Source organism: Calidris pugnax, unplaced genomic scaffold (assembly GCF_001431845.1).
Source record: "Calidris pugnax isolate Ruff unplaced genomic scaffold, ASM143184v1 scaffold73, whole genome shotgun sequence".
NCBI lineage: Eukaryota > Metazoa > Chordata > Aves > Charadriiformes > Scolopacidae > Calidris > Calidris pugnax.
The window spans coordinates 65,257-88,929 of record NW_015090806.1 but is presented as its reverse complement, the minus strand read 5'-3'; the positions used below and the strand labels follow the sequence as shown (position 1 = coordinate 88,929).

At 42.1% G+C, this 23,673-nt stretch overlaps 1 protein-coding gene across 1 annotated transcript in view; it reads right to left on the bottom strand.

Annotated features, from left to right (window-relative positions):
* The window catches only part of LOC106885805 (fibrocystin-like), a gene marked incomplete at its 5' end in the record, with an annotated part of 104,691 nt that overhangs the window by 24,815 nt on the left and 56,203 nt on the right, over window positions 1-23,673 (bottom strand). Inside the window, 2 exons of the mRNA XM_014938299.1 lie at window positions 1,294-1,553; window positions 1,641-2,299. Coding sequence (XP_014793785.1) covers window positions 1,294-1,553; window positions 1,641-2,299 — 919 coding nt within the window. The remainder of the gene's footprint in view (window positions 1-1,293; window positions 1,554-1,640; window positions 2,300-23,673) is intronic.

Sequence of the window (23,673 nt, the reverse complement as noted above, 5' to 3'; positions counted from 1 at the left end):
TGAGTCTTGGTAGAGAACATCAATAAAAAATTAGCAAGTACAAAACTGACCAAGAACTAGGTAGCTGACAGAGATCAAAAGGTAGCTTCTGTTGGCAAATCTTTATAAAGTAAAGGGGTGTCCTGTGTTGTTCTGTCAAAATCAGCTGATGGCCTGATGCCTTATCTATGTCAAGAAACAAATATAAAGATTAAATACCCAGATGGGTTGATGGGCTGATATGTTATGGGCAGAACATTCAAACATGGGCACTTAAACTATGTAGTGTGTTGGATCTGGGCAAACAAACTGGATGGATTGGGTCCTGGAAAGCTAAGACTGAAAAGGAATCAATGAATACAGTGAACAAACAGAGCATCATGAGCTCTCCTATATCTGTGGAAAAATGGGCTAATGGGATCATTGAATTCTGTCAGTAGAAAATGGGATTTAGCACCACTTTTGTATATGGCACTGATATGGAGGAAAACTGTTGGCTTTTCAGACATACACGCTTCAAAAAGGATTCAGAGAACAGAGACAGGGAAGGAAAGAAACACTCTCCAGAACTCAAACCTTTCAATTTATTAAAAAGCAGACAGCTAAGTGATTTGATTACTCTGGAGGTATCTGGAAGAGGAGGAAGAGTCAATGCCCAGAAACTCACTGATGTAACAGGGAAAGAAAGAACAAGAGACTCTCATGGGAAACTGGAGACAGAAAGGCTGACAAGAGACAGCAGGCAAGCACTTGTGACAGCAAAACCAGGGACAGCATCCAACATCTAGGCTCACATTCAGGTGGTGTTAGATACGTCCAGCTTTTGTATCTTCAAGATGAGATGCTTTTCTAAAGCAGGAATTTTAACTAAAAATAAAGGTCAATGCTGAGGTATCAAAGTGAACAGCATTGGACTGTGTCATGCAGGAGATTGAAGCTGAAGATGAAACAGCTCTTTCTGGCCTTAAAGTTTAAAAGTATATAAATAAAGGTTTAGACCTACAGTTTAATTAAGGCAGCAACTTCAAGGCAAACATCCAGGACCTCTGCTCCCGGTTTAAAGCATCATGGGCATCTCTGTGCTACAGAGATCTATGAGCATCAGCAGAATGACACAGTGATTCAACCTCACGAGTCCAGCTGTACTTGGGCATAGCTCTGTTATGGAAATTTTACAATGTGTTTCGTTTCACCCCGGTTAGTCATATTTCAGTCAATGGAGAACCTACTCCCTATCTTAATAAGCGGATCAAGTGGTTAAATTGCCTCACAACACTTAAATCAGAAACTGCTGATACTGCATCTGCTACTTACCTGTTGTTGGCTTCTACTGGAAACAGTGGGACAGGCTGAGTCACCATCAAGTTATCAACTGGCAAGCCGAGGCCTCTCTGAAGGTCTCCGGTCTGATGGGTGTTGATAATTGTTCTGGCCAAACTCTTTAAGCTGTCACTTGTCAACTCATTTCTTGGATGGTCTGGTGGATCACCAACTTCAATAATGAGAACTCTTGATGGACCAGCCTCATCAGATGGCTGCAGAGCTCGGGTACTCACTGGTCCTCTCCCCACTTTCTGTGAGATAGACCTGCTATGAAAGGCTGTACAAAATGCCATGTCAGGGCAGTGATACCTCTTTTTGTTAGCATTGGCTGAGATTACCTTCAACATGCTTTCACCTCCCAGCACGTGATGGACTACTCTGACTTGGTCGTGATCAATCTTCAAGAAATCAGCTAATCGATGTATTGTACTTGCTTCACCCTCTTCCCCAAGAGCCTCAGTTACAGTGAAAGCCACAAGAAGGGAAAGGCCAGCAACTATTTCTACAGGTTCCTTCTCGTGCAGGAGAACATAGAGAAGATTGTCTTCAAAGCTAAAGTAATTGGCTCCCGCCCCTTCATTCAGTGAGAAAGAAGATGGAGTTGGAGAGACATATTTCCCTTGAATGAAAATACGGAGGCTGAGTGGTTCGTTGTAGAATATAGCAAGGGGCACTCTGGTTGTGTTATGGCCACTGAGGAGATAAAGTCTGAAAGTCAGAGGTGCTAGCTCTGGGAAGCAAATTGTCGTGAGTTTGGTGGATGGCAACACAGAAAATAAAGTAGAACAATGCTCTGCAGTATAACAATATTCCTGCAATGTCATGTCACTGAAGGTGTCCATAAAGCTGCCAGTCATTGCTACCACTGGAAACAGTCTCTGGCTGACCATAGTGGGATCCAAGTTTTCTAGGATGACAAGTGCATGATCTGCCTGTTTGCAGAAGTAGCCTTGTACTGAGGGCTTGAAGATACACTTGCTGTCATCTCTGTAAATTCCTGTAAGAGAATAAAGGGAGATGGGGCGAGAAAAAAATAATGAATTATTACAGACATCATCTCAAAAGTTCATGGTATAGCTGCTTATTTTCCCATTCAGTGCTCAAAGACAAGTTGTTGATGCTAACACTTTACATAGTTTTAAGAGAAGCCTGGAACTAAGAGATATTAAATAGGTAGAAACTGCATCTACTTCAAGATGTCCTCGGGCTGAAAATGGTTGAAGACTGCTAATGAGTTCTCCTGCTTCCAGGTCTGTAGCGGGGTAAAAAATCAGGGCATGACTACAATTCTTTGGAAAGATGATTTAACAGTATATGAAATCTTCTTTTCCCACTCACAGGGATTCTATGTCAAATGAAAAAACCAAACAAAAAAAAACCTAGAAAGGACCAGAACACCATTAATCTACTCCAGCAGTGAACTGCCACAGTAAGTTTTACAGCTAGAAGAAAGCACCAGATTCAGAAGTGTCTATGCTCCCATTGCAACCAGTGAAGATTTGGAGTTTAAATAGTTTATGCATAGGCAGGCTTCTAGTATCTCATGGGATGCCCTGAGGTATCTACAGAGGGTCTATAGAAGACCTATGTGCAAGAACAACAGCTGGAGACCTAGTGGGACACCCCCCAGCATCTGAAATTACACTGGACACACGTTTATGATAACTGAAACACTCCAATTTCCCAGTTATCAAAACAGACAAAGTAGTTTAGAAAGCAATGAAATTCACCTTGAGATACCTCTGTTTTGTCAGCTGGATTGCCCTTAACAACCCTCTAACGTTAGTGACAAGTGGTAGGATCCCGTCACTTAAACACAAGTGTGTAATGTCACTTGGACGTCTTTGGGTAGCTACAATAGCTGCAGATGTAACACATGATCCATGGGAATACAAAAGCCACTTCAGGTGACACTTTAGGTATTCTTTCACTGAGTCTGACAGGACATAAGACTGTTCTGTGTATGTCAGAATTTGCCACTGAATCCCATCCCAAGCGTCTGTGGTGACAAGTCAAGAGAATCCTTTTATGGAAGGATCCATATAGAAGAGATGTAATCCAAACAGTCTTCTGAGTTAGGGTATGCTCCACCTGACCAAATATAGGTCTCTGTTTTAAGATTAGCAAAATTGTGCCTCAGGCTGTAATGATGAAATCATCACTGATTATAAAGAGAGAATAAAAGTAAATGAGTTCAGATACGGGCACCAAAAGCGTAAACATTTCTGCCTGGAGCGTCTTAGAAAAAAGATGTGTGTTTCTGTTTTTCCTTCCTCTCTTCAAAATAAAATCAAAGGAGGAATTTGCTGCTGTAGCCAGCTATAATCCTCCTTCCCTCCACGAGCCTGCTCCTTCCTTAGCTGTGCTCACAAATATGTTAGGCAAGGCATAGCCAATGTCTAAATAACTCTGCGTTCCTCATTCAGCAGCTCTGGGGACGTGCAGGCAGATCAACAATGCCTGGCATTAATGATGAAAAGAAAGGGCCAGCGACATCCTTGGGAGTCACAAAGTTTTGGATGAATAAAAGGGCATTCCCCTTATCAGGGAAACATTGGAACTGTGAAACTCACTGCTAGCTGAAAATACCAGACTCCTGGAAAAGAAATGAACTATGAGAGTCCGGGCTCTGCTTATAACTACGTCTTGATGCCTGGATCTTGTGGGCACGCACTTACCTATGATTTATTTCAAGGGGATTCCTCATGTACAGACTGCTACCCAGGTCTGCAAACGTTTCCCAGAACCTGCTTATAACTACGTCTTGATGCCTGGATCCTGTGGGCACTTACCTATGATTTATTTCAGGGGGATTCCTCATGTGCAGACTGCTACCCAGGTCTGCAAACATTTCCCAGAATGAGCTCTCGCTCTGCATGTCACCGAGGAAAGCAATGAAATTATATAAATGTCAAGCTTTGTTCGAGGAGGATGTCCAAGTCAGATAGGATCTGTGTGAAAACCCCTATTTTTAGACACCAGCTTACCGTTTTCTTCCCCTTTTTCTTGCCAGGAGGATGTCCAAGTCAGATAGGATCTGTGCGAAAGCCCCTATTTTTAGACACCAGCTTACCTTGCCTTTCCTTTTCTTTTCTTTCTTTTTTTTTTCTTTCTTTTTGCTTTATGAGTGAGTGTAAGTATTTTGCTATTGGCGTGTGCCAGGGGCAAAGGGAGAGGCAGCAGCCTCTTCATTCAGAAGAAGTGGAAATGCTGCACTCAGAGATATTGGGTATTGTCCCAGAGCGGTAGGAGGACGCAGCCTGCAGCAGGCAGCCAGCCCACGAAGGCTGACACATCTCATCCTCTGCTCTCCCGGAAACTCCCCATCTCTTGTCTACAAATGGGATTTGCCAATCTTTTGTGATTTCCCAGGACTTTCCTTTGCCCTGCCTGCCTGGCCAAGTGGGTTCGCTTGGTTTCCTGCACACACACCCGTGCACGCACACGTATCGTTGCTTGTCTCCTTCCAAATGGCCTTATCTGCCAGTCACAATTTCTGCAGCCTGCAATTTCGATCACTTTTAAATGAAACCCATGCTGGCCTTAGTAATCATAATGTCATTTACAATTTACCACAAAACACGTTTATTCAGTTAGTAGCACATTGGAGAAAGAGAACTCCATATGAACTCGCTGCTGAAGCCCTAATCTGATTATTTCCTCATGAAAATCCAAGCAGGGGTGCTTGTAAGAGGGGTCTGAGAGGAGAAGGAAAAAGTGAGTCCTGGCCACAGCTGACTCTCATAATCAATGGGAATAGATAAGTGACGCGGCGTGTCAGGGCCAGCAGCTAATCTGCCCCGGGGCTTTCCTCTAAAAAAGGCCAGAGTGGACAGGACTTAATAAATACTGAGTGACCACTGAATATTGAGCTGACATGTGCTATTTACATTGGAGATGAACAATAACAGTGATAAATTCCAGAAGCATCCTCTCGCAATGGGTGAAATTAGATTAAACAGGTTATATATTTACGGGTGTGTGTGTGCTTGCACACACACGTGTGTGAGAGAGGGGAAAAAAATGGGGAGAAAAATAAAAGAAAGCGAAACCTGGCGAGTGTGAGCCAACAAGAGACTCTACAAATGGGTGTGGGCACTTGCATGGGCATGTGGGCCAGGTGTGTGTCCCACTAACGACACGAAAGAACAGGAAAAAATATGTGGAGAGTGTGTGTCCACCTTCTCCAGCTATTTCCTCAGCCTCTGCTTTCCGTGGATTCCCCTATTATCAAGTTAATTTCATCATTTAATTACTTATGTGCGCACACACACACACAAACACATATATCTATATGAGATTTTAACACTCAGGTTGCTTCTAGGGCTCCTGACAAATATTAACTTTGTGTCAATATTTGTCCTTCCTGTCGTGAAATGAGGATTTTCCACCTCATTTCACATTTGAAAAGAAAAATGCGCCGAGGGGGTCCTCTTTGCTTAGGAAAAAAAACACCACCAACAACAACATCTCATATCCTTTATTTAGAAAAATGGAGCAGGAGGGAAGAAGGGAAGAGTATTTTTAAAATAGATGTTTTGACTTAAAGGCACATAGAGTCCTATGCAAGTCTCCTGCCTTTTCCCTAGTTCCCCAATGCCAAATAAATAAAATAAAATAAAATAAATTCTACATTTAAAATTGAATGAAATACATCAACATTAATGATTTTCCCCTTCAGGTTAACACCACCATTTCCTTCAATAATTTTTACCCATTTCGTGATAGATTTCACAATTCATGGTACAAGGAAAAATATAGTAATTTTTTGACAAAAACAAAAGGCAATGTCAGTTTTTTATCAAAATAAAATAAATCTCCCGCAATTTTCTTTCCATCCGACTGGATTTGCCCGTCAGTTATTTCTAATTTAACTACAATTATAGTTACAAAAATATAAAAGCGAGTCGGGGAGGAAGGGGGAGGGGAGAGATAAATGGGACACTGTTTAGAAATTGCAATTCATTGGCCTTGGGCTGGCCAGCACATATCTTGGCTGAGGGGGAAATATTCATCAGCATTAACTGTTCCTTTTGACCTCCTGACATTCAAATGTGAAATAAATAATAAAAAAAAAAGGCCCAGGAATAGGACCTTAGAAATCCAGCAAAGGTAAATTATTCTGGGGTTGGTTGTTTTTGCTATACAAAAGGTTTTCTATGTTTCTTGAGTTCAGATGTTCCCCATAAATAATTTTGGCCCCGGTTTTCCTGTTTAATCCCTGGCACAGGGTCCTCGTACCTACACACACGTTCTTTGAAAGCAAAGGCTCTGCAGATGCTGATCTTGTAAATCTTTGCATAGGTAAGAGAAAATAAGCCCATCGACTTCAGCAGATGCTGAAACGAGGCATCCCCCATCGTTTTTAGAAGTCCCACTGGCTGTAAATTAGGGATATCACTCAATTGAGTTTAGCAGTGTTCCCTTGGGGGATAAACACACAGATATGCAATGTTAAGTAACTTATTTGTGGCTGGTTTCTCACAAAGTGTGTGTTAGGAACACACACAGAGGAATGCACGGTGGCACGTGTGCTTGCTTGTGTATTTGTGTACATCCGTGTGTGAAATACACACACACAGATATATATATATATATCTTCATAGCAGGGACCGTGTAAATAAAAATGGAATGATTGCTTTAGGCTGCTAATTCTTTCTTTTAAAGAAAATGATTTTAGAAGGAAATGAGTCTCATAACATCATAGTGCGGGGGGTTTTATGCTCTCCTGTTTATCGTTCCTCCATAAAAACTTTGAAGCCCCTGGCCAATTTCGGTCACGTTTGTGGACTCAAAGATACTATGTTCCTGCAAGTTTTGCTAAAGTAGGTGCCCAAGTAGAGAAAAAACAGTTATTAGTGCTCTGGAAGGAAAAACTGTAGCATAAGCTCACCCTCATTACACACCACAGAACTTGTGTTCACCCTTCCCTTTCACACACAAATCCATAGAAAAAAAGGGTTAGTACTCAAAATGTTTGTTTTTGCATTTGTTGTTTGCAAGTGCTGATGTGGCCACACACATTGTTACTATTTCTTCACTGTGAAATCAAGCACGATTTGCATCTTTCGTATGTTTATATATATTGTTATGCTAGCACCAACCCTTCAGAGCTCCCCCATGCCCAAGAGGTAAGGGACATACATTGTAGATGATAGTAAATCTTTCTAAGTTATGAACAAATTATTGAAGTTTTCCAGTTCCCAGGGACTATAGTAATAACTCATTCTTGACCTTGAAGCAGAAATGCACAAGTAAGGTCTTAAAAGGAGAGACTAGAAGCTTACTGAGACCAGGATGCTTTCCAGTGGTGATTGAAAAGTCACCTAGAAAGGGTACTGGAACAAAGCATGCATATAGAAATGTTCACCCAAAATTCTTCTCAAACTTTCAGTGATTTACAGGTCAGGAACATCTTGAGTCAAAGAGATCATCTTTGGTCTTTTATATTTCAGAGAAAATATCAAACCTGTCTCACAAAACCACAAAAAGCTAGGGAGGAAAATAACCCAGCCAGGAGAACATATCTTGAGCCATCTCAAAGGAGGAAGGTCGGTAAATCTGAAGTGCCCTTTGTGAGGTTGCCCAGCCCAGGCTTTATGTCATGGCTGAATTAAAGGATGTTACTTACAGTGCCACAGAACTTCTCAAAATGCTCTTCTGCCATCGCAAGGTGACCACACCTGGAAATACATTGGCTGTCGGTGCGCAGAAGACTAGGCTGAAACTGAGATGCTACGACATTGCATGCATCAAAACTAATAAAATAACCAGTGCCAAGGCCAGTTCCTTGTCTCTGAGGCCAGCTGGCACAGCACTCCCATAGTATTAAAATCACTGACCCTCCAAAATAGGGTTGCCACCTCCAAACTGCCCTTTTGGAGTGGCTCCCGACTTGTGCTAATTTCTAGAAAGTGCCAAGGAATTGTCTTGGACACTGGTGTGTTGCCTGGGGCCAAACCAGGCTTTGAGCTGTTCTCATGATAAGTTCCAGTGTCCATACCTTAGTCCTTCTTCTCTCAGTAGAGGTAGACATTAGGCCCATTCCTACTATTGTCAGCAATGGCAGAGAGCAGTTTCCTTATCATTTTATCACACTTAATTAGAAAGACACAATTATGGAGGATTTTCGTCTGCATTATCATTAATTATTAGAGAGCTTTAGTCATTGTAGCCATCCTGGCAATACGGAGTTTCCTACAATGCTTATTCAAGGGATAGATCCAATAAGGTGACAAAAGAAGCATTACCTGACATCATATTGTGTGTGGAGACAAAAAGGATTAAAAGGCATAATTTCACTATATTTCATGATTCTGTGCAATTTTGGAGAGTCGCATAATTTCACTATATTTCATGATTCTGTGGAATTTTGGAGAGTCCCCAAAAGTGTGATAAATTAAGAACCCTTAAATTGTAACCCTGAATGAAGGACAATGCAGGAGTCATTACCTCAAACCCTACTGTAATGCAGTCAAAAGTGTGGCATGAGAGTGGGGTGAACAGAGCTGAGTGAACCCTCATAGGACAGCATGGGAGAGAGAGTTTGGGTCTCCATAGCATTCCTAAGGGACCCTACTGTAATGCAGTCAAAAGTGTGGCACGAGACTGGGGTGAACAGCACTGAGTGAACCCTCCTAGGACAGCATGGGAGAGAGAGTTTGGGTCTCCATAGCATTCCTAAGGGCTATCAACACACACCTAAGGGGTGGAAATTGTGGCTTTTTGTGCAGTAGGCTATCAACACACACCTAAGGGGTGGAAATAATGGCTTTTTGTGCAGTACCTAGCAAAATAGGACCCAGTGCCCTGACTGGAGCTTTTAGATGTTCTCCTGAAGCAGATAATACAAACAAACTATTCCCACAAACCTCTTGAAATCATTAACCATCATTCAAAGAGCCAATAGCTGGGTGTGAGAGGGATCCTCTCTCCCAGAAAAGACAATTAAAAGAGCAAAACACAAAGAGAAGCATCTTTTGGTCCAAATTATTTCACCTTCAAAAAAACCACGCTGTTCTGCAAGTATCAATTTGTTTCTCACGTCACTACCAAAGCTTTTCCCATTATGTCTCCCCTTAAGATAATCCTGGTTTCCTTTAGGTACGTTTAAAGCCCAGAAGGGTTTTTCACTCTTCCTGACCAATAACCTCGTTGACTGAAGCCTTAGTTAAACGGGTATCCGACGTACAGGTGGGAGGGACAACCTCTGCCGAGGCATTTCCAGTCACTATCTCTCTGGCCAAGGACTGATAAAACCATCACCGCCACCCGACAGCAGAACAGCAATTTCATCAGATGCCTAACCTAAAAATGAATGTGGCCGTGCCATGCACTGCTCTGAGCTGTGGATATAATGAGTTTTGAATGGGAAGTCCCGGACACAATAAATCTGTGCCATATGTGACCATTTCCTGTGTCAGTTCCTTTCTCATAACCAGTGGAGGCTTCGCCCTCCCCCTCACTTTCCCTTTCATGACCCCACACCAGGGCTCTGAAATCTTTCAGGGCTGCTTATGGGCCCCAGGCTTTTCCACAGCGGCTGCATAAATAAATGAGTTTGACAGCAAACATCATAACGGTTAGCGGTAATGTGTGCTCCACACAAGTGCTTGTGCTACTCACTGGAGAAATGGGGGAGGAAGGAGCTGGGTTTGTTACTGCAAACAAAAGTATGTTCTCTGACAAGTGGTGAAAGAATTAGTCAAATAAACTTGAACTCTATTAAGACCATCACTGCCAGTTTTTGTTATGGATGGGAAGGTTCTCAACTTCTCTTTCCCTTCTTGGCCTGCAGTCACTGCAAAGACAAATCATCCTTTACTTCTGCAAAAATAAAGTTAGGGGATAAAATGAACTACCTCAAAATAAATTTGCAGGGGACTTAATTTTAATATTATTGTCATTATCATTTCTTCCCAATGAGAACAGTTCTTTGGTCCTGGGAACAGACTCACAAAGAGACTGAACAATTTTCCATTAGAAGTGGGCCAGAAGGAAAACACCAAATACCTGCAGATCTTGGAAGTATTTGGGTTTTTTTTGTTCATTAACAAATCAAACATTTTGACTAAAGAGCAAAGTTTTCAGCTTTACCTGAGAACTTATAATATTTTGAACCATGTAAAATTTTTCTGTAAAACTATTTTATTGAAAAGACTTCCCCCCCCCCGATCTACCATTTAAACAAGCATATTTCAAATATTCCAAGTTCAGTCCAGAAAGACTGGAGACATTCCAATTAGTATATTAAAGGGTATAATTACTTTATAAAAGCTTCATAAAAATTATCAGGAATGAATGAAGGTGGCTTTCCCATGTTCAATGCAGAGAGAAGAAAAAAATGGTTAATATTTTAAGCAGGAAAGCTTAGGTTAGAAAATAGAAAAAAAATTCAAGAAAATTAAAGAAAAAATACTGACACCTTGAAACAAACCAATTAAGAATGTGGTGGAATTAACATGACTGAAGAATTTTTTAGCACATTATCTTAATTTCTGTCGAGAGCAGTGTATGTATAGACACTGCTTTGAAATAAATGGATGGGTGAGGTGACTTCTTGAGCTCTTCCCCCATCCTGTTCAATGGCACCAATATCTTTTTATCAGAAGCCTTGTGTCTCCCCTTTTCCTTGCCTTGCCTTGCCTTCCCTTCCCTTCCCTTCCCCCTTTCCCTTTTCCTCCTCTTCCTTTTCATAGGTCAGTTATAAAAAAAAGTTCTACTGTTATTTGTACCTGCCTTGACTGAAGATGCAGTCCTAGAGCCTGTGCTTATGACAGAAAAGTTCACAAGCACAGGAGTCCCTGTGACATTATTAGGGTGATTTTCAGCAATATTAGTCCTGTATGGGCTATGGAGTTGAATCTTAAAGAAGAAGGATTCCATTACAGGTACAGACAGCTATATTATGCCATGACATATTTATGACAATGAACAGTAATGGGAGGCAAGTATTTTAAGCCTTAGAAGTCGAAATTAATCTGAAAGCATAGCGCAGAATCAGAACACCTATGAAAACATATTGAAGAGCTAAAATTTGAGATACAAAGGCTAGAGTCATTATCTGAGCACATAGAATGGGATTCATCACATTAATTTTAGCTGCCTAAATGTTAAGCATCTAGTCTAAGCTAATTATCTTGTCTAAGCTGTTCATCTAGACAATAATCATTAGAGAGAGAGAAAAAGGAGAGACTCTTAGAAGGTCATTCATTTCTCCTTTCCCTTGGATGGATTGTATCACTTCTGGAGGTATCTGTCTCTGCTGGCTATATGGGAAATCTAGACAACTGGTTTGGACTGAAGGCCTGTACTTGGATGGTTGAAGGTAGGTGAAATGAGCCCAGCTCCTAATGATGCAGTTAATGAGGCTTGCAGAACAGCTGGGGTAATAGGTGTTCCTATTCTGAAATAACTGGGAAATGATAACTCTGTACACACCTGTAAAGGAACTGCCTTCTCTAGTTCTGAACAAGAAGAAAAACAGGAAGAAGGGAGATGAAGCCATTACCATGTTAATCTAGCAAATAAAAAAGTTTCCTTATTCCTGACAGAGATCTAAACAGGCTGCAAAAACTGCTTTGAGAATGAAACTGAAAACAATCAAAATTTGTATTTGGCATTTGTAGCTATGGTGAAGCCACTGGATGCAGATACTCTCACCTGAGCCTAGTGTGGTCACTCTGCAGACCACAGTCTCTGCTCATCTCACTCTGCTCCCGAGAAGTACAGCTCACACAGAAAACAGAGGGGACAACGAGCAAAATACCTTGGAAAGCTCAGAAATAGGGAAGTTATTGGGAAAAAAAAAAAAAAAAAGAAAAGAAAAAAAAAAAAAAAAGGCTGGTTTTAAACACCACTTACAAGAAAAATCAAATGGGTCTGTAGTCAAAGTCCTAAAATACCATGTCTACATAGAACCTTAGGAAAAAAGTAGGTCATAAGTGATTCCTGGATGCCATTTATTTCAACCTTTTGCTCAGAGCAAGGCTAACTACAAAGTTAGATCAGGCTTCTGAGGGCTTTATCAGCAATCATAGTATATCTACATTTTAGGTTTTTACATTTACTAGGTCCAAACTCCCTGTTTAGATTATGTCCAGAGAAGCTGCCAGGGTTGAAAATGTCTTGAAGAAGATCTATCATCCTAATGACACTTTCATAAATAACTTCACACACTTGCAAGGTGGTTTGAAGAGGCTTCAAGGCTTAGTTTTGCAAGCTGTTATACTTGTGTGTGCTTGTTCTAGGTAGTCCAGTCCCTGTTTCTTGTCCCATCAAAGTCATCTGAACAGCTCCAGCAGGAAAAGAGTAGGTTTGAAGCTGAAGCGACTCTTGTGCTTTACCAAATAGTGTTCTTCATCTTCATATAAATGTGAATGAACTCAGAGTCACACTGATCCTGGCTCTGTGGTATGGCACCCATGGAGAAGAAGAATAACCATGTTGGTGGAGGACTGCAAACACCCACCCAGTCCTGGCTGCCCTGCTCTAACTAGTGGGCATCACTCCCTTTTTTATTTTATTCCAGACTTACTAGCAAGCCGTTTGAAATTTCAGACAGCCCTTGGAGTTATTTTGGCCAGGGAGTATATTTAAAACTCATTGTGCCTAATGTTGTCTTTCTACAATTGAGAAGTAATCAGGAAAGACGTGAAAATAAATAGACAAGTGAGAGGCAAAATGAAATATGAAGTGGCTAGAAAGGAGTCTGCTCTCTAATGTATTTTTTCAGCTTATTATTGTAAAAGCCCAGAGCAAAAGAATAGCTTTGAAGAGCCTTTTGTTAATAGTGCAAAGGTTGTCTTTTTATTTTTCTTAACTTTTTATTTATTAACCATGCTGCACAGGGTACTTCCATAAATGATGGCCGGGTTTCAGGTTACGGGGACTTGTTTAGTCTAAAAACATCCCAGACTGCAATGGGAAGCAGAAAAGAGAAGTAACGGCCCATGATACGGTGCTTGAAGGGACTAAAATCGAAGTCCATTTGTTCTCTGCTTTTCCCTGTAATTTCTGGTGGTTGAGCTTGCAAAGGTTCGGATGTCTCTGTTTGGATGGGTAAAATGCATTCCCAGCAGGCTGCTTCCCCAGGTGGTCTATTTGATGACAGCTTGATGCTTAGGCCAATATAAAACAGCTGATATTTTGACCCTATCTGAGAATAAAATTATGAAGCCACATTCCTACATGGGGCAATCCTCCAGATTCTTGTGTAAAAAAAAAAAAAAGAATAAAAATGTTATTGAGGGTGCTCACCTTATGCTCAGTCCCTAACACACGGCAGTAAATGACATTTTGTTACTCTTAGTGTTGGGATACTATGTGTTTATTTATCATTGCCCTGAATAGGTCGTTACCAAACAAATAGTCAATTGATACAAAGTTTCATTCAAAGACTATTATGTAGGAATACATTGTAGCTGTTCACAGGAAGTGTGACAGGTGCATTGAGATTTGTTTCTTTTGAGATTTTTTAGTTCTTTAGCACCAGTGAAAAAAAAAAGCGTGAAACATAGTTAAAATCAGATATCCATATAGGATTCCCAAGGGCTGCTTAGCTCAGGTGTGCTGCCAGTATTTAAAAGATGCTCTTCATTCATAACCATCTATATTATTTCACTTTATGAAGAGAATTGCCATTATGGTCAATTTTGGGTCTGGTCCAGAGTCAGAGTACACTACGTACTAAACACTAAATATTAAGTACTAAGTGCTAAGACTAATCCAGCAGGTAGAAAATTTGTCCAACCTGGTTCTAAATTTATGTTGCTTTATCAAGACATCTGGGCTGTAACCACTCTCCATGAAAGCCACAAGAATTCTGTTTATGTATCATTTCCCTGGAGAAGAGCTTTCAGCAGATATCTCACTTTTCAAACCAAATCCTGCCCAAAAGGGTGGTAAGTTACATCAAGCACGTGTTGTTGGTTGTCAAACAATGAATTCACATTTTCTTGGACCTTATGTTTTCCTGAGGCCCGAAAAGGGTTAATATTCCTGGCAACACTGAGGTCTGTAACTTGAAAACCCAACCAGAAAGATGTTCTGTGGAGAAGATCCCTGTGCTGCCAAGGGCATTAGAGGAGGAGGAACATAAGGGAATCTTTGCCTTTTTTTTTTTTTTTCCTTTTTCTCTCAGTGGTTCACATGGAATGGAAGCTCAGACACAGAGGCCTCAGAAGTAGAGATCTGAATTTAATAAAGCTGTCTGGAGGGGGAGGGAGACAGAGAAAAGAAGATTGTGGAGATAAGAGAGGCAGAGATAGGAAGAGAGGAAAAGAAAGAACATTACAGCTGACTCGTGATGGCTGTGCCCTTTCAGAATCCAGTGGGCAGAAATGAAATATTTGTTTAAGAGGTGGGACACCAGTTCATTATGAAAAGAATAAGAAAGAAAAAAAAAATATTTTATGGTTAGAACATATACTTCCATGCCACTGTGATAAGGACTGGCAAAAGGCAAGGCAAGGCAAGGCAAGGAAAATGGCAAGGCACTGCAAGCAATTAATACTGCTGCTTGATTTCAGTGTAATTTTGGGGAATACTGGAGAGACTCCTTGAATTTGGTACAGCTGCACGTACAGTATATGAGCAGGATTAGGCTCCTACATAGGAAAATAACCTCTTTGAAGGTAATAATAAATTGCACAGATCAGAAAAATTAGAGGGTCTGTTTGCTTCAGCACTTCTGCAACTTTTCTCCTATTTCTGCTTGGAGAATAAATGTTAATTGAGGGGCAGTAGAGAGGAGGAAGCTCATCTAATCCCCACTAACGTGGCCAGCCCTCTCTGCCAAAGTACCAAGTTGACTTCTTTATAGAGAACAAATGTGCTGCCAAAGCTCCCATTCAGGGATGTTTTTTCTTTTCTTTTCCATAAGATTCCATTTGTTAGAAAAACTAAAAAGACACCAGAGGGAAAATAAATGCAGATACATTTTTAATGCATACATTTCATTTTCAGAACATGGTGGGCACTTCAGTGCTGGGTGTTGGAACTGCAAGGGGGAATTTATCTAATCAGTCCTCCGTGTCCCTGCTTCATTGACATAATGTGGTCCTGCCGATTAAAGCACTGGAATCATAGTGCTGCATTTTCCTTCTCTTTCATACTAAAATTATTGATGTGCTTTGTACGATGTGTAATTGCCATTATTGTATATGTGCCTAGAGCGTGTGCAGAGCTGAAATTGAAATAAATAAGCAAACGAAAATCATCCGATAGGAAGTCTCTGATGGTATGGTGGGGGTTGTTGCCGTGGCCTCATGAGCTGAAAATAGGATTTGATACTGCTGTGACTGGTTTTGATAGAGTGAGATTCGATAAGACTGGGAGAAAGGCTGCTGTGATCCTCTAGTCTGACCTCCTCTTTTTATGTCGCACAGACCCTCAGTAAACACCTAAATCAAAGTACCTCTTTTAGCATCCCGAGTCCGAGCTTCACCATCCAGAGACTTCATCGGAGCCATCCTGATTTACATCACCTGAGGATCTTTCCCAGTATCACACATTCTCTTTTGCTCCCTCTCTTTCACTCTCTCTCATACACACGCAGTAGATTTGTTCTTTACATTTAATTTATGCAAGTGAGGCACGGAATACATTTCAGTAACGCCAATTAGATACGCACTAATTTCTTCTCTGTGAAATAGCAGTAAGTAATTAATCAGAATTTTGATCACAACTCAGTTGGCAATTCTAATTGCACTTGCCATTTCCACAGCAAATACCGAATCATTATCTTTTTCGCCTAGTCCTCTCTTCCTAATCATCCAGGGTGCTAGAAGCAAAACATTTCCAAGAACTAGATATTGTCTATATCAACCAGCAGCCTTAATACCTTTGGACTGAGGGTTAGTGGGTTCAGTCCATGGCTGTGTTTTATTTCAAGCTTCATCATAATTTTAAAGTGAATAGCTAGTGGCAGGCTGGCTGCATGCCTGGGGGAGGGGGGATTCTGCCTCATAAAATTATGAGAAAGGATAAAAAGCTAGCAGCTCACTCCATTAAAAACCTTCTGGGAGAGCACTAAAGACACCTGACCTTTGCACAAGCATCCAGCAGGCATCAAAGGGGCATATGGATGTTGATCAGATCTGTATCATCAAAGCTCACATTGCATCTCTGAGGCACCACAACCACATTTTAACTCCAGGCGTTACCAGCCGTCCTGGTACGGAATGGGATGATGAGGGAAGATCAGAGCACTGTGGTTAACCATAACAGTGGTTACATCACCATTTAATGATCATTCTGCCGATCTGTGCAAACTGACAGTGCTGCACTGGAGCAAGAATGGATTAAGATTACCTGCCTGGAAAGTGCTACAACCAGGGATCTATGGAGAAGGGACCCTCCTTTGATATGCTGCAAAAAAGATGACAGTGAGACACTTCTCAGAGATCTTAGAGTTGAAAACAAAGCAGGAAAAGAAAGAGAGCTTTACCTTTTAGGAACTGAGCCCTACAGGGATCTGAGGGTGTAACTACACCAAGTCCAGTCTTCAAATCCAGGCTGGTGCTTCACCTTCTCTCACACCACAACCACATTTTAACTCCAGGCGTTACCAGCCGTCCTGGTACGGAATGGGATGATGAGGGAAGATCAGAGCACTGTGGTTAACCATAACAGTGGTTACATCACCATTTAATGATCATTCTGCCGATCTGTGCAAACTGACAGTGCTGCACTGGAGCAAGAATGGATTAAGATTACCTGCCTGGAAAGTGCTACAACCAGGGATCTATGGAGAAGGGACCCTCCTTTGATATGCTGCAAAAAAGATGACGGTGAGACACTTCTCAGAGATCTTAAAGTTGAAAACAAAACAGGAAAAGAAAGAGAGCTTTACCATTTAGGAACTGAGCCCTACAGGGATCTGAGGGTGTAACTACACCAAGTCCAGTCTTCAAATCCAGGCTGGTGCTTCACCTTCTCTCACTGCTGGAAACAAAGATTTCCTAGAACCTGACAGCTACAGCCTGGTGTAACAATCAGATTCTTCACATAATTCTAGCCCAGATTGTTATATTTTCCCAGGTAATCCCAAACCATACATGGTAAATTTGGGAATAAACACCAAAACTGAGCTATCAATTCTGTCTACTTAGTAACTAGTGAAAACAGGTTTAAAAGAATCGGGTAAATTTGGGAATAAACACCAAAACTGAGATATCAATTCTGTCTACTTAGTAAATAGTGAAAACGGGTTTAAAAGAATCATAGAAACACAGAATGGTTTGAGTTGGAAAGGACCTTAAAGATCATCTTGTTCCAAGCCCCCTGCCATGGGCAGGGACACCTCCCACTAGACCAGGTTGCTTAAAGCCCCATCCAGCCTGGCCTTGGGAGAGATGGATGCCCCCATCCAGCCTGGCCTTGAACACTTGGAGAGATGGATGTATAGAACATGTAGTAAACCAGAATAGTTCAGGTTCTACCATTACATACAATTTAAGAAAGTAACATCTATGAAAACTACATTTTTGAAGATGTCCAAGCATCTCCTCTACTCCCCAAATCTGTCTTCTCCCTGTCCTGACCAACAGAGATTACTCTAAGAACAGGGAGAAATCACTCAGTCCTTTCCTTTGCTTCCTCAGGGTTTTTTTTCAATTAACGGTTTTGCTTTTATTCCATATCTGAGAGATTAATAGGAAGGATTTGAAAGAACCTGTAACCTTTCAGAATCTTTCTGCTCCCAGACACCAAACGTCTCCCACAGGACACGGGGGAATCACTCTCAACCTTGGTGATGTCAGTGGGGACTGAAGAGGGACAAAACATCTCATAACCTAGCTATGAACATTGCACCCAGAAACAACATCTGAGATTTTGGTGGGTTGGATTTCTTTCTTTCAGAGAAGACAGAAAAATGCAAGTAGAATAACTATCCGAACTGCCACAGAGACGTTTCTTCACCTGGGTTTGGGATAGGGGTGGCATGTCAGTCATGCTGCCCATGCTGAAATAATCTCAAAAGCCAGAAGTTTTCCCTCAGCCTTAAACAGAGGTACATTGAGGCTATGTCTACACTTGTGAAGGCTTGTGTCTTAGCCCTGGTACTCAGTCACACATAGTTTACATTCCTAGAACAATGCTTGGCATGTTGTTTTTTTGTCTAGGTCAACTAACACTGACCAAAACAGTGTTAGTGTTGCTACCATTCCAGTTTGGATGCAACTTGTCAGGTCTGGAGCACAAGAGAGCTTAATAATTATGCGTGTGATCACACTGAAAGCTGAACCCAGGGCCATAAAATTGGCTCTGGAGCTTTGTAGTTTACCAGCACAAAGGTAATCAGAAGGTTTGAGATCTTTGTGGCCACATTGTGCAGAGAAGTACCACCCTGCTCCCCACAGTTCTTATGAGAAACATCCTGCTCTAAGCAGCTTAGGAGCATGGAAGGCACTGGTGGAGTTAAATGGCTCCGCCACCAGCAGATTTTTCCTACCCAGCTATCCATACACGTACAGCGTCGGCAATGACTTCTAAAATATCAGAGAGTAACTAAAAAAGCAGAAAAGAACAAAAAACTGTTCAAAAAAATTAGCACATAGGCTGCAAAAGGGAAAGGATGATTTTTAATTGACTATAATCAGGGCTTGCCTGGGGGAGGGGGGATTCTGCCTCATAAAATTATGAGAAAGGATAAAAAGCTAGCAGCTCACTCCATTAAAAACCTTCTGGGAGAGCACTAAAGACACCTGACCTTTGCACAAGCATCCAGCAGGCATCAAAGGGGCATATGGATGTTGATCAGATCTGTATCATCAAAGCTCACATTGCATCTCTGAGGCACCACAACCACATTTTAACTCCAGGCGTTACCAGCCGTCCTGGTACGGAATGGGATGATGAGGGAAGATCAGAGCACTGTGGTTAACCATAACAGTGGTTACATCACCATTTAATGATCATTCTGCCGATCTGTGCAAACTGACAGTGCTGCACTGGAGCAAGAATGGATTAAGATTACCTGCCTGGAAAGTGCTACAACCAGGGATCTATGGAGAAGGGACCCTCCTTTGATATGCTGCAAAAAAGATGACGGTGAGACACTTCTCAGAGATCTTAAAGTTGAAAACAAAACAGGAAAAGAAAGAGAGCTTTACCATTTAGGAACTGAGCCCTACAGGGATCTGAGGGTGTAACTACACCAAGTCCAGTCTTCAAATCCAGGCTGGTGCTTCACCTTCTCTCACTGCTGGAAACAAAGATTTCCTAGAACCTGGTGTAACAATCAGATTCTTCACATAATTCTAGCCCAGATTGTTATATTTTCCCAGGTAATCCCAAACCATACATGGTAAATTTGGGAATAAACACCAAAACTGAGATATCAATTCTGTCTACTTAGTAAATAGTGAAAACGGGTTTAAAAGAATCATAGAAACACAGAATGGTTTGAGTTGGAAAGGACCTTAAAGATCATCTTGTTCCAAACCCCTGCCATGGGCAGGGACACCTCCCACTAGACCAGGTTGCTTAAAGCCCCATCCAGCCTGGCCTTGGGAGAGATGGATGCATAGAACATGTAGTAAACCAGAATAGTTCAGGTTCTACCATTACATACAATTTAAGAAAGTAACATCTATGAAAACTACATTTTTGAAGATGTCCAAGCATCTCCTCTACTCCCCAAATCTGTCTTCTCCCTGTCCTGACCAACAGAGATTACTCTAAGAACAGGGAGAAATCACTCAGTCCTTTCCTTTGCTTCCTCAGGGTTTTTTTTCAATTAACGGTTTTGCTTTTATTCCATATCTGAGAGATTAATAGGAAGGATTTGAAAGAACCTGTAACCTTTCAGAATCTTTCTGCTCCCAGACACCAAACCTCTCCCACAGGACACAGGGGAATCACTCTCAACCTTGGTGATGTCAGTGGGGACTGAAGAGGGACAAAACATCTCATAACCTAGCTATGAACATTGCACCCAGAAACAACATCTGAGATTTTGGTGGGTTGGATTTCTTTCTTTCAGAGAAGACAGAAAAATGCAAGTAGAATAACTATCCGAACTGCCACAGAGACGTTTCTTCACCTGGGTTTGGGATAGGGGTGGCATGTCAGTCATGCTGCCCATGCTGAAATAATCTCAAAAGCCAGAAGTTTTCCCTCAGCCTTAAACAGAGGTACATTGAGGCTATGTCTACACTTGTGAAGGCTTGTGTCTTAGCCCTGGTACTCAGTCACACATAGTTCACATTCCTAGAACAATTCTTGGCATGTTTTTTTCTTAGCCCTGGTACTCAGTCACACATAGTTTACATTCCTAGAACAATGCTTGGCATGTTGTTTTTTTGTCTAGGTCAACTAACACTGACCAAAACAGTGTTAGTGTTGCTACCATTCCAGTTTGGATGCAACTTGTCAGGTCTGGAGCACAAGAGAGCTTAATAATTATGCGTGTGATCACACTGAAAGCTGAACCCAGGGCCATAAAATTGGCTCTGGAGCTTTGTAGTTTACCAGCACAAAGGTAATCAGAAGGTTTGAGATCTTTGTGGCCACATTGTGCAGAGAAGTACCACCCTGCTCCCCACAGTTCTTATGAGAAACATCCTGCTCTAAGCAGCTTAGGAGCATGGAAGGCACTGGTGGAGTTAAATGGCTCCGCCACCAGCAGATTTTTCCTACCCAGCTATCCATACACGTACAGCGTCGGCAATGACTTCTAAAATATCAGAGAGTAACTAAAAAAGCAGAAAAGAACAAAAAACTGTTCAAAAAAATTAGCACATAGGCTGCAAAAGGGAAAGGATGATTTTTAATTGACTATAATCAGGGCTGCTTAATCACCTCAGAGTGGAAAAAAAAAAGAACATCAGCTTTGGAATCTAAGCATCTTTGAAGACTGAGTAAACCTGCACAGCACAGATTTATGAAGACAGCAGATCGCATCCCGGATCAGCTACAGCAGCCAAAAGAAAAAATAAGAGCTTTAAAACCAGAGGCAGTGGGATACAATCAGACTAGTGTAAAAAACATCGACTTCAACACAGATATATAAGTAATGAATGGTCCTGAAGAGACATTCTGGCTACATCTTCACTAGTAAATTAAATGTGCCCAGGAGTATTCCCAGACACCGAGGCCAACTGACATGGTCTGGCTGCGTTCATCTATTAAACTCTCTCAGCTTTCAAAACGGGATGGATTCATCCAACAGACCACCGGGGAATGTTCCTTGGCACACGTTAACTCCCAAACTGCACCCAAGAATCGTTTGGGAGAGTATTAATTGGCCCAGGACAAAAGCATGCCAGGGGCTGTTGCAACCGTTTTTGCAGAGCAGAGGATTGTGTTTCCATGTCTGTGGCCTGTCATGGCTTTATTTATTTTAGCATGGGCATAGCCCCTCTCCATGTTAACGTCTGCCCCTGGAGAGTGCTGCTGTGACCACAAAATTACCTGCAAAATTTATCAGAGGGCACAGGCCACGTCAGTTAGAGAGGTATCTGGAGCCAAAGGAAATGAACAGGGAAACTTGCAGCCAGTATTAATTCTGGGCACCTTCAAGACAACAGTTCACACCCAGAGGCAAAGACCAAACAGACGTTGTGTGAAATATTTGGCCTTCTCCTGGCATGGCTGGAGGTTGTTGAATTTTCTCACACTCAGATTTCTTTAATTTGTTGCGTACTTGTTGCAAACAAAATATTGCTGTTCACTCAGACGTTTGCAAGGCTGGAGTTGCTGTTTCCTTACACTAGAAAAATATTTTAAGGGGAGAAAACCAATTTGAGGTGATTATTAAAACCATTATTAGTGAGGCAGGAAACAAAGTTGTTTCTGTGTGCCTTCTGTTTGTCACTTCAGTCTTGAGTGGAAGAGAAGGAAGGGACGATCTAGTCACCTCCTCTCTGTTATCTCCCTGCTGGAAATGAGCAATAGATTGACAGCAGCTGAAGAGAGATGTCTCTGCCCACTGCACTTTAATTAATACAGGGAAGATGGGTTTGGGAGGATTAGAGTCACCAGAGGAACGAACCTGGGAATAATTTCCTGTCTCTACTCAACCAGTATCTCTCTAGGCTGATGCAGCTGCACTCCACTCTGGTTTTCAATAGTCAGTCAAAATCTCTGAGCTCAGTAAGGTTATGGCCTCATGTAACTGCAGGAAATAGTCTGATGCATGATGCCGTCAAGTTAGTCCTCCTCAACTCCACATGCATGGGCATCCCTCTCATCAAGATGCTCTGAGAAACAGTGGGTGAAACGAGTGTGCATAAAGCCTCACAAAAACAAACTAACTGTGGAAATCCTTCTTACAGACCCACTGAGCAAATACAGGAGGAAAACTGGGATGAGATGAGGAGTGGCTACACCCACCAGGACTCTGCCACCAGTGACTTTTGAGGAGAACAATCCTTTGTCTGCCTTTACCTTGGCTGAGAACTGTGAAAGTCAGTAAAACCTTCATGTTTCTTTGCAGATACGGCAAAGTGTGCACAGAAATATTTACTCTGAACACAGGCTCAGAGACAGGCAGGGCTGATCCACAGCAGACATCAATGCCAGCAGGATTTAGAAGCATGGGTCAAGGCTGTGTTCTTGTGGAGATCAAGAATAGCAGAAGCATGAGGTGAGCCCTCTCTGCAGGACCCCAGGCAGGCCCAGTGTCAGGAATATCACCCCAGCCAACATACATCTGTGCACAGGGACACAAGGGATAGGTCAGGAGCACGTCTCCCAGCCAAGGTGGAGGCAGAGCTGACGAGAGAGGGAGGTACCGCTGCGCAGCCAGAGCTGCCCTCAGAAGGACCATGGACACATCTTGGCCACGTGTTTCATTCTTTCTTCTTTAGATGCTCCACCTGTGGCTGTTTTGGTGCTGTAGACAGGATTCCATTGCACACCCACAACAATGAAGACTGAAATTATTGTGGTCTCTCATTTGACACTTTACATCTTCTATCTGCTTTGCTCCATGGTGCTCATGCTAGCATTTGAATTTTCTATGGAAAGCCACCTGGACCAGGCTCGTTATCACCCTTTTCCCAGGTGGTTTGGGAGCAGTATGTACACCTGAAAAGTGAGTGTGGGGCTGAGCTGATGCATCCTGGCCTGAAGGCACGGGGACATGCAGGGGCATAGCCAGCATCAGGCTGGGTGACTTCAGAATGTGGTGCTGTTACAAATAGCGCTTTGCCTGGAGGCCCATCCAGTTGAATTAAGAAAAAAAAGAACCATTAATTAACTTGACTTAAGAGAGGGCTGATGCAGGGCAATGTGACCTTTTCTCTATGTCACATGCCACACGGATTTTAGCCTCCCCCTGATGCTTTGTCACCGCCAGTCCTTGTTTTTTAGATCACTGGATTGCGGGGGGGGGGGGGGGGGGTGAGAATCAGGGGATTGGGG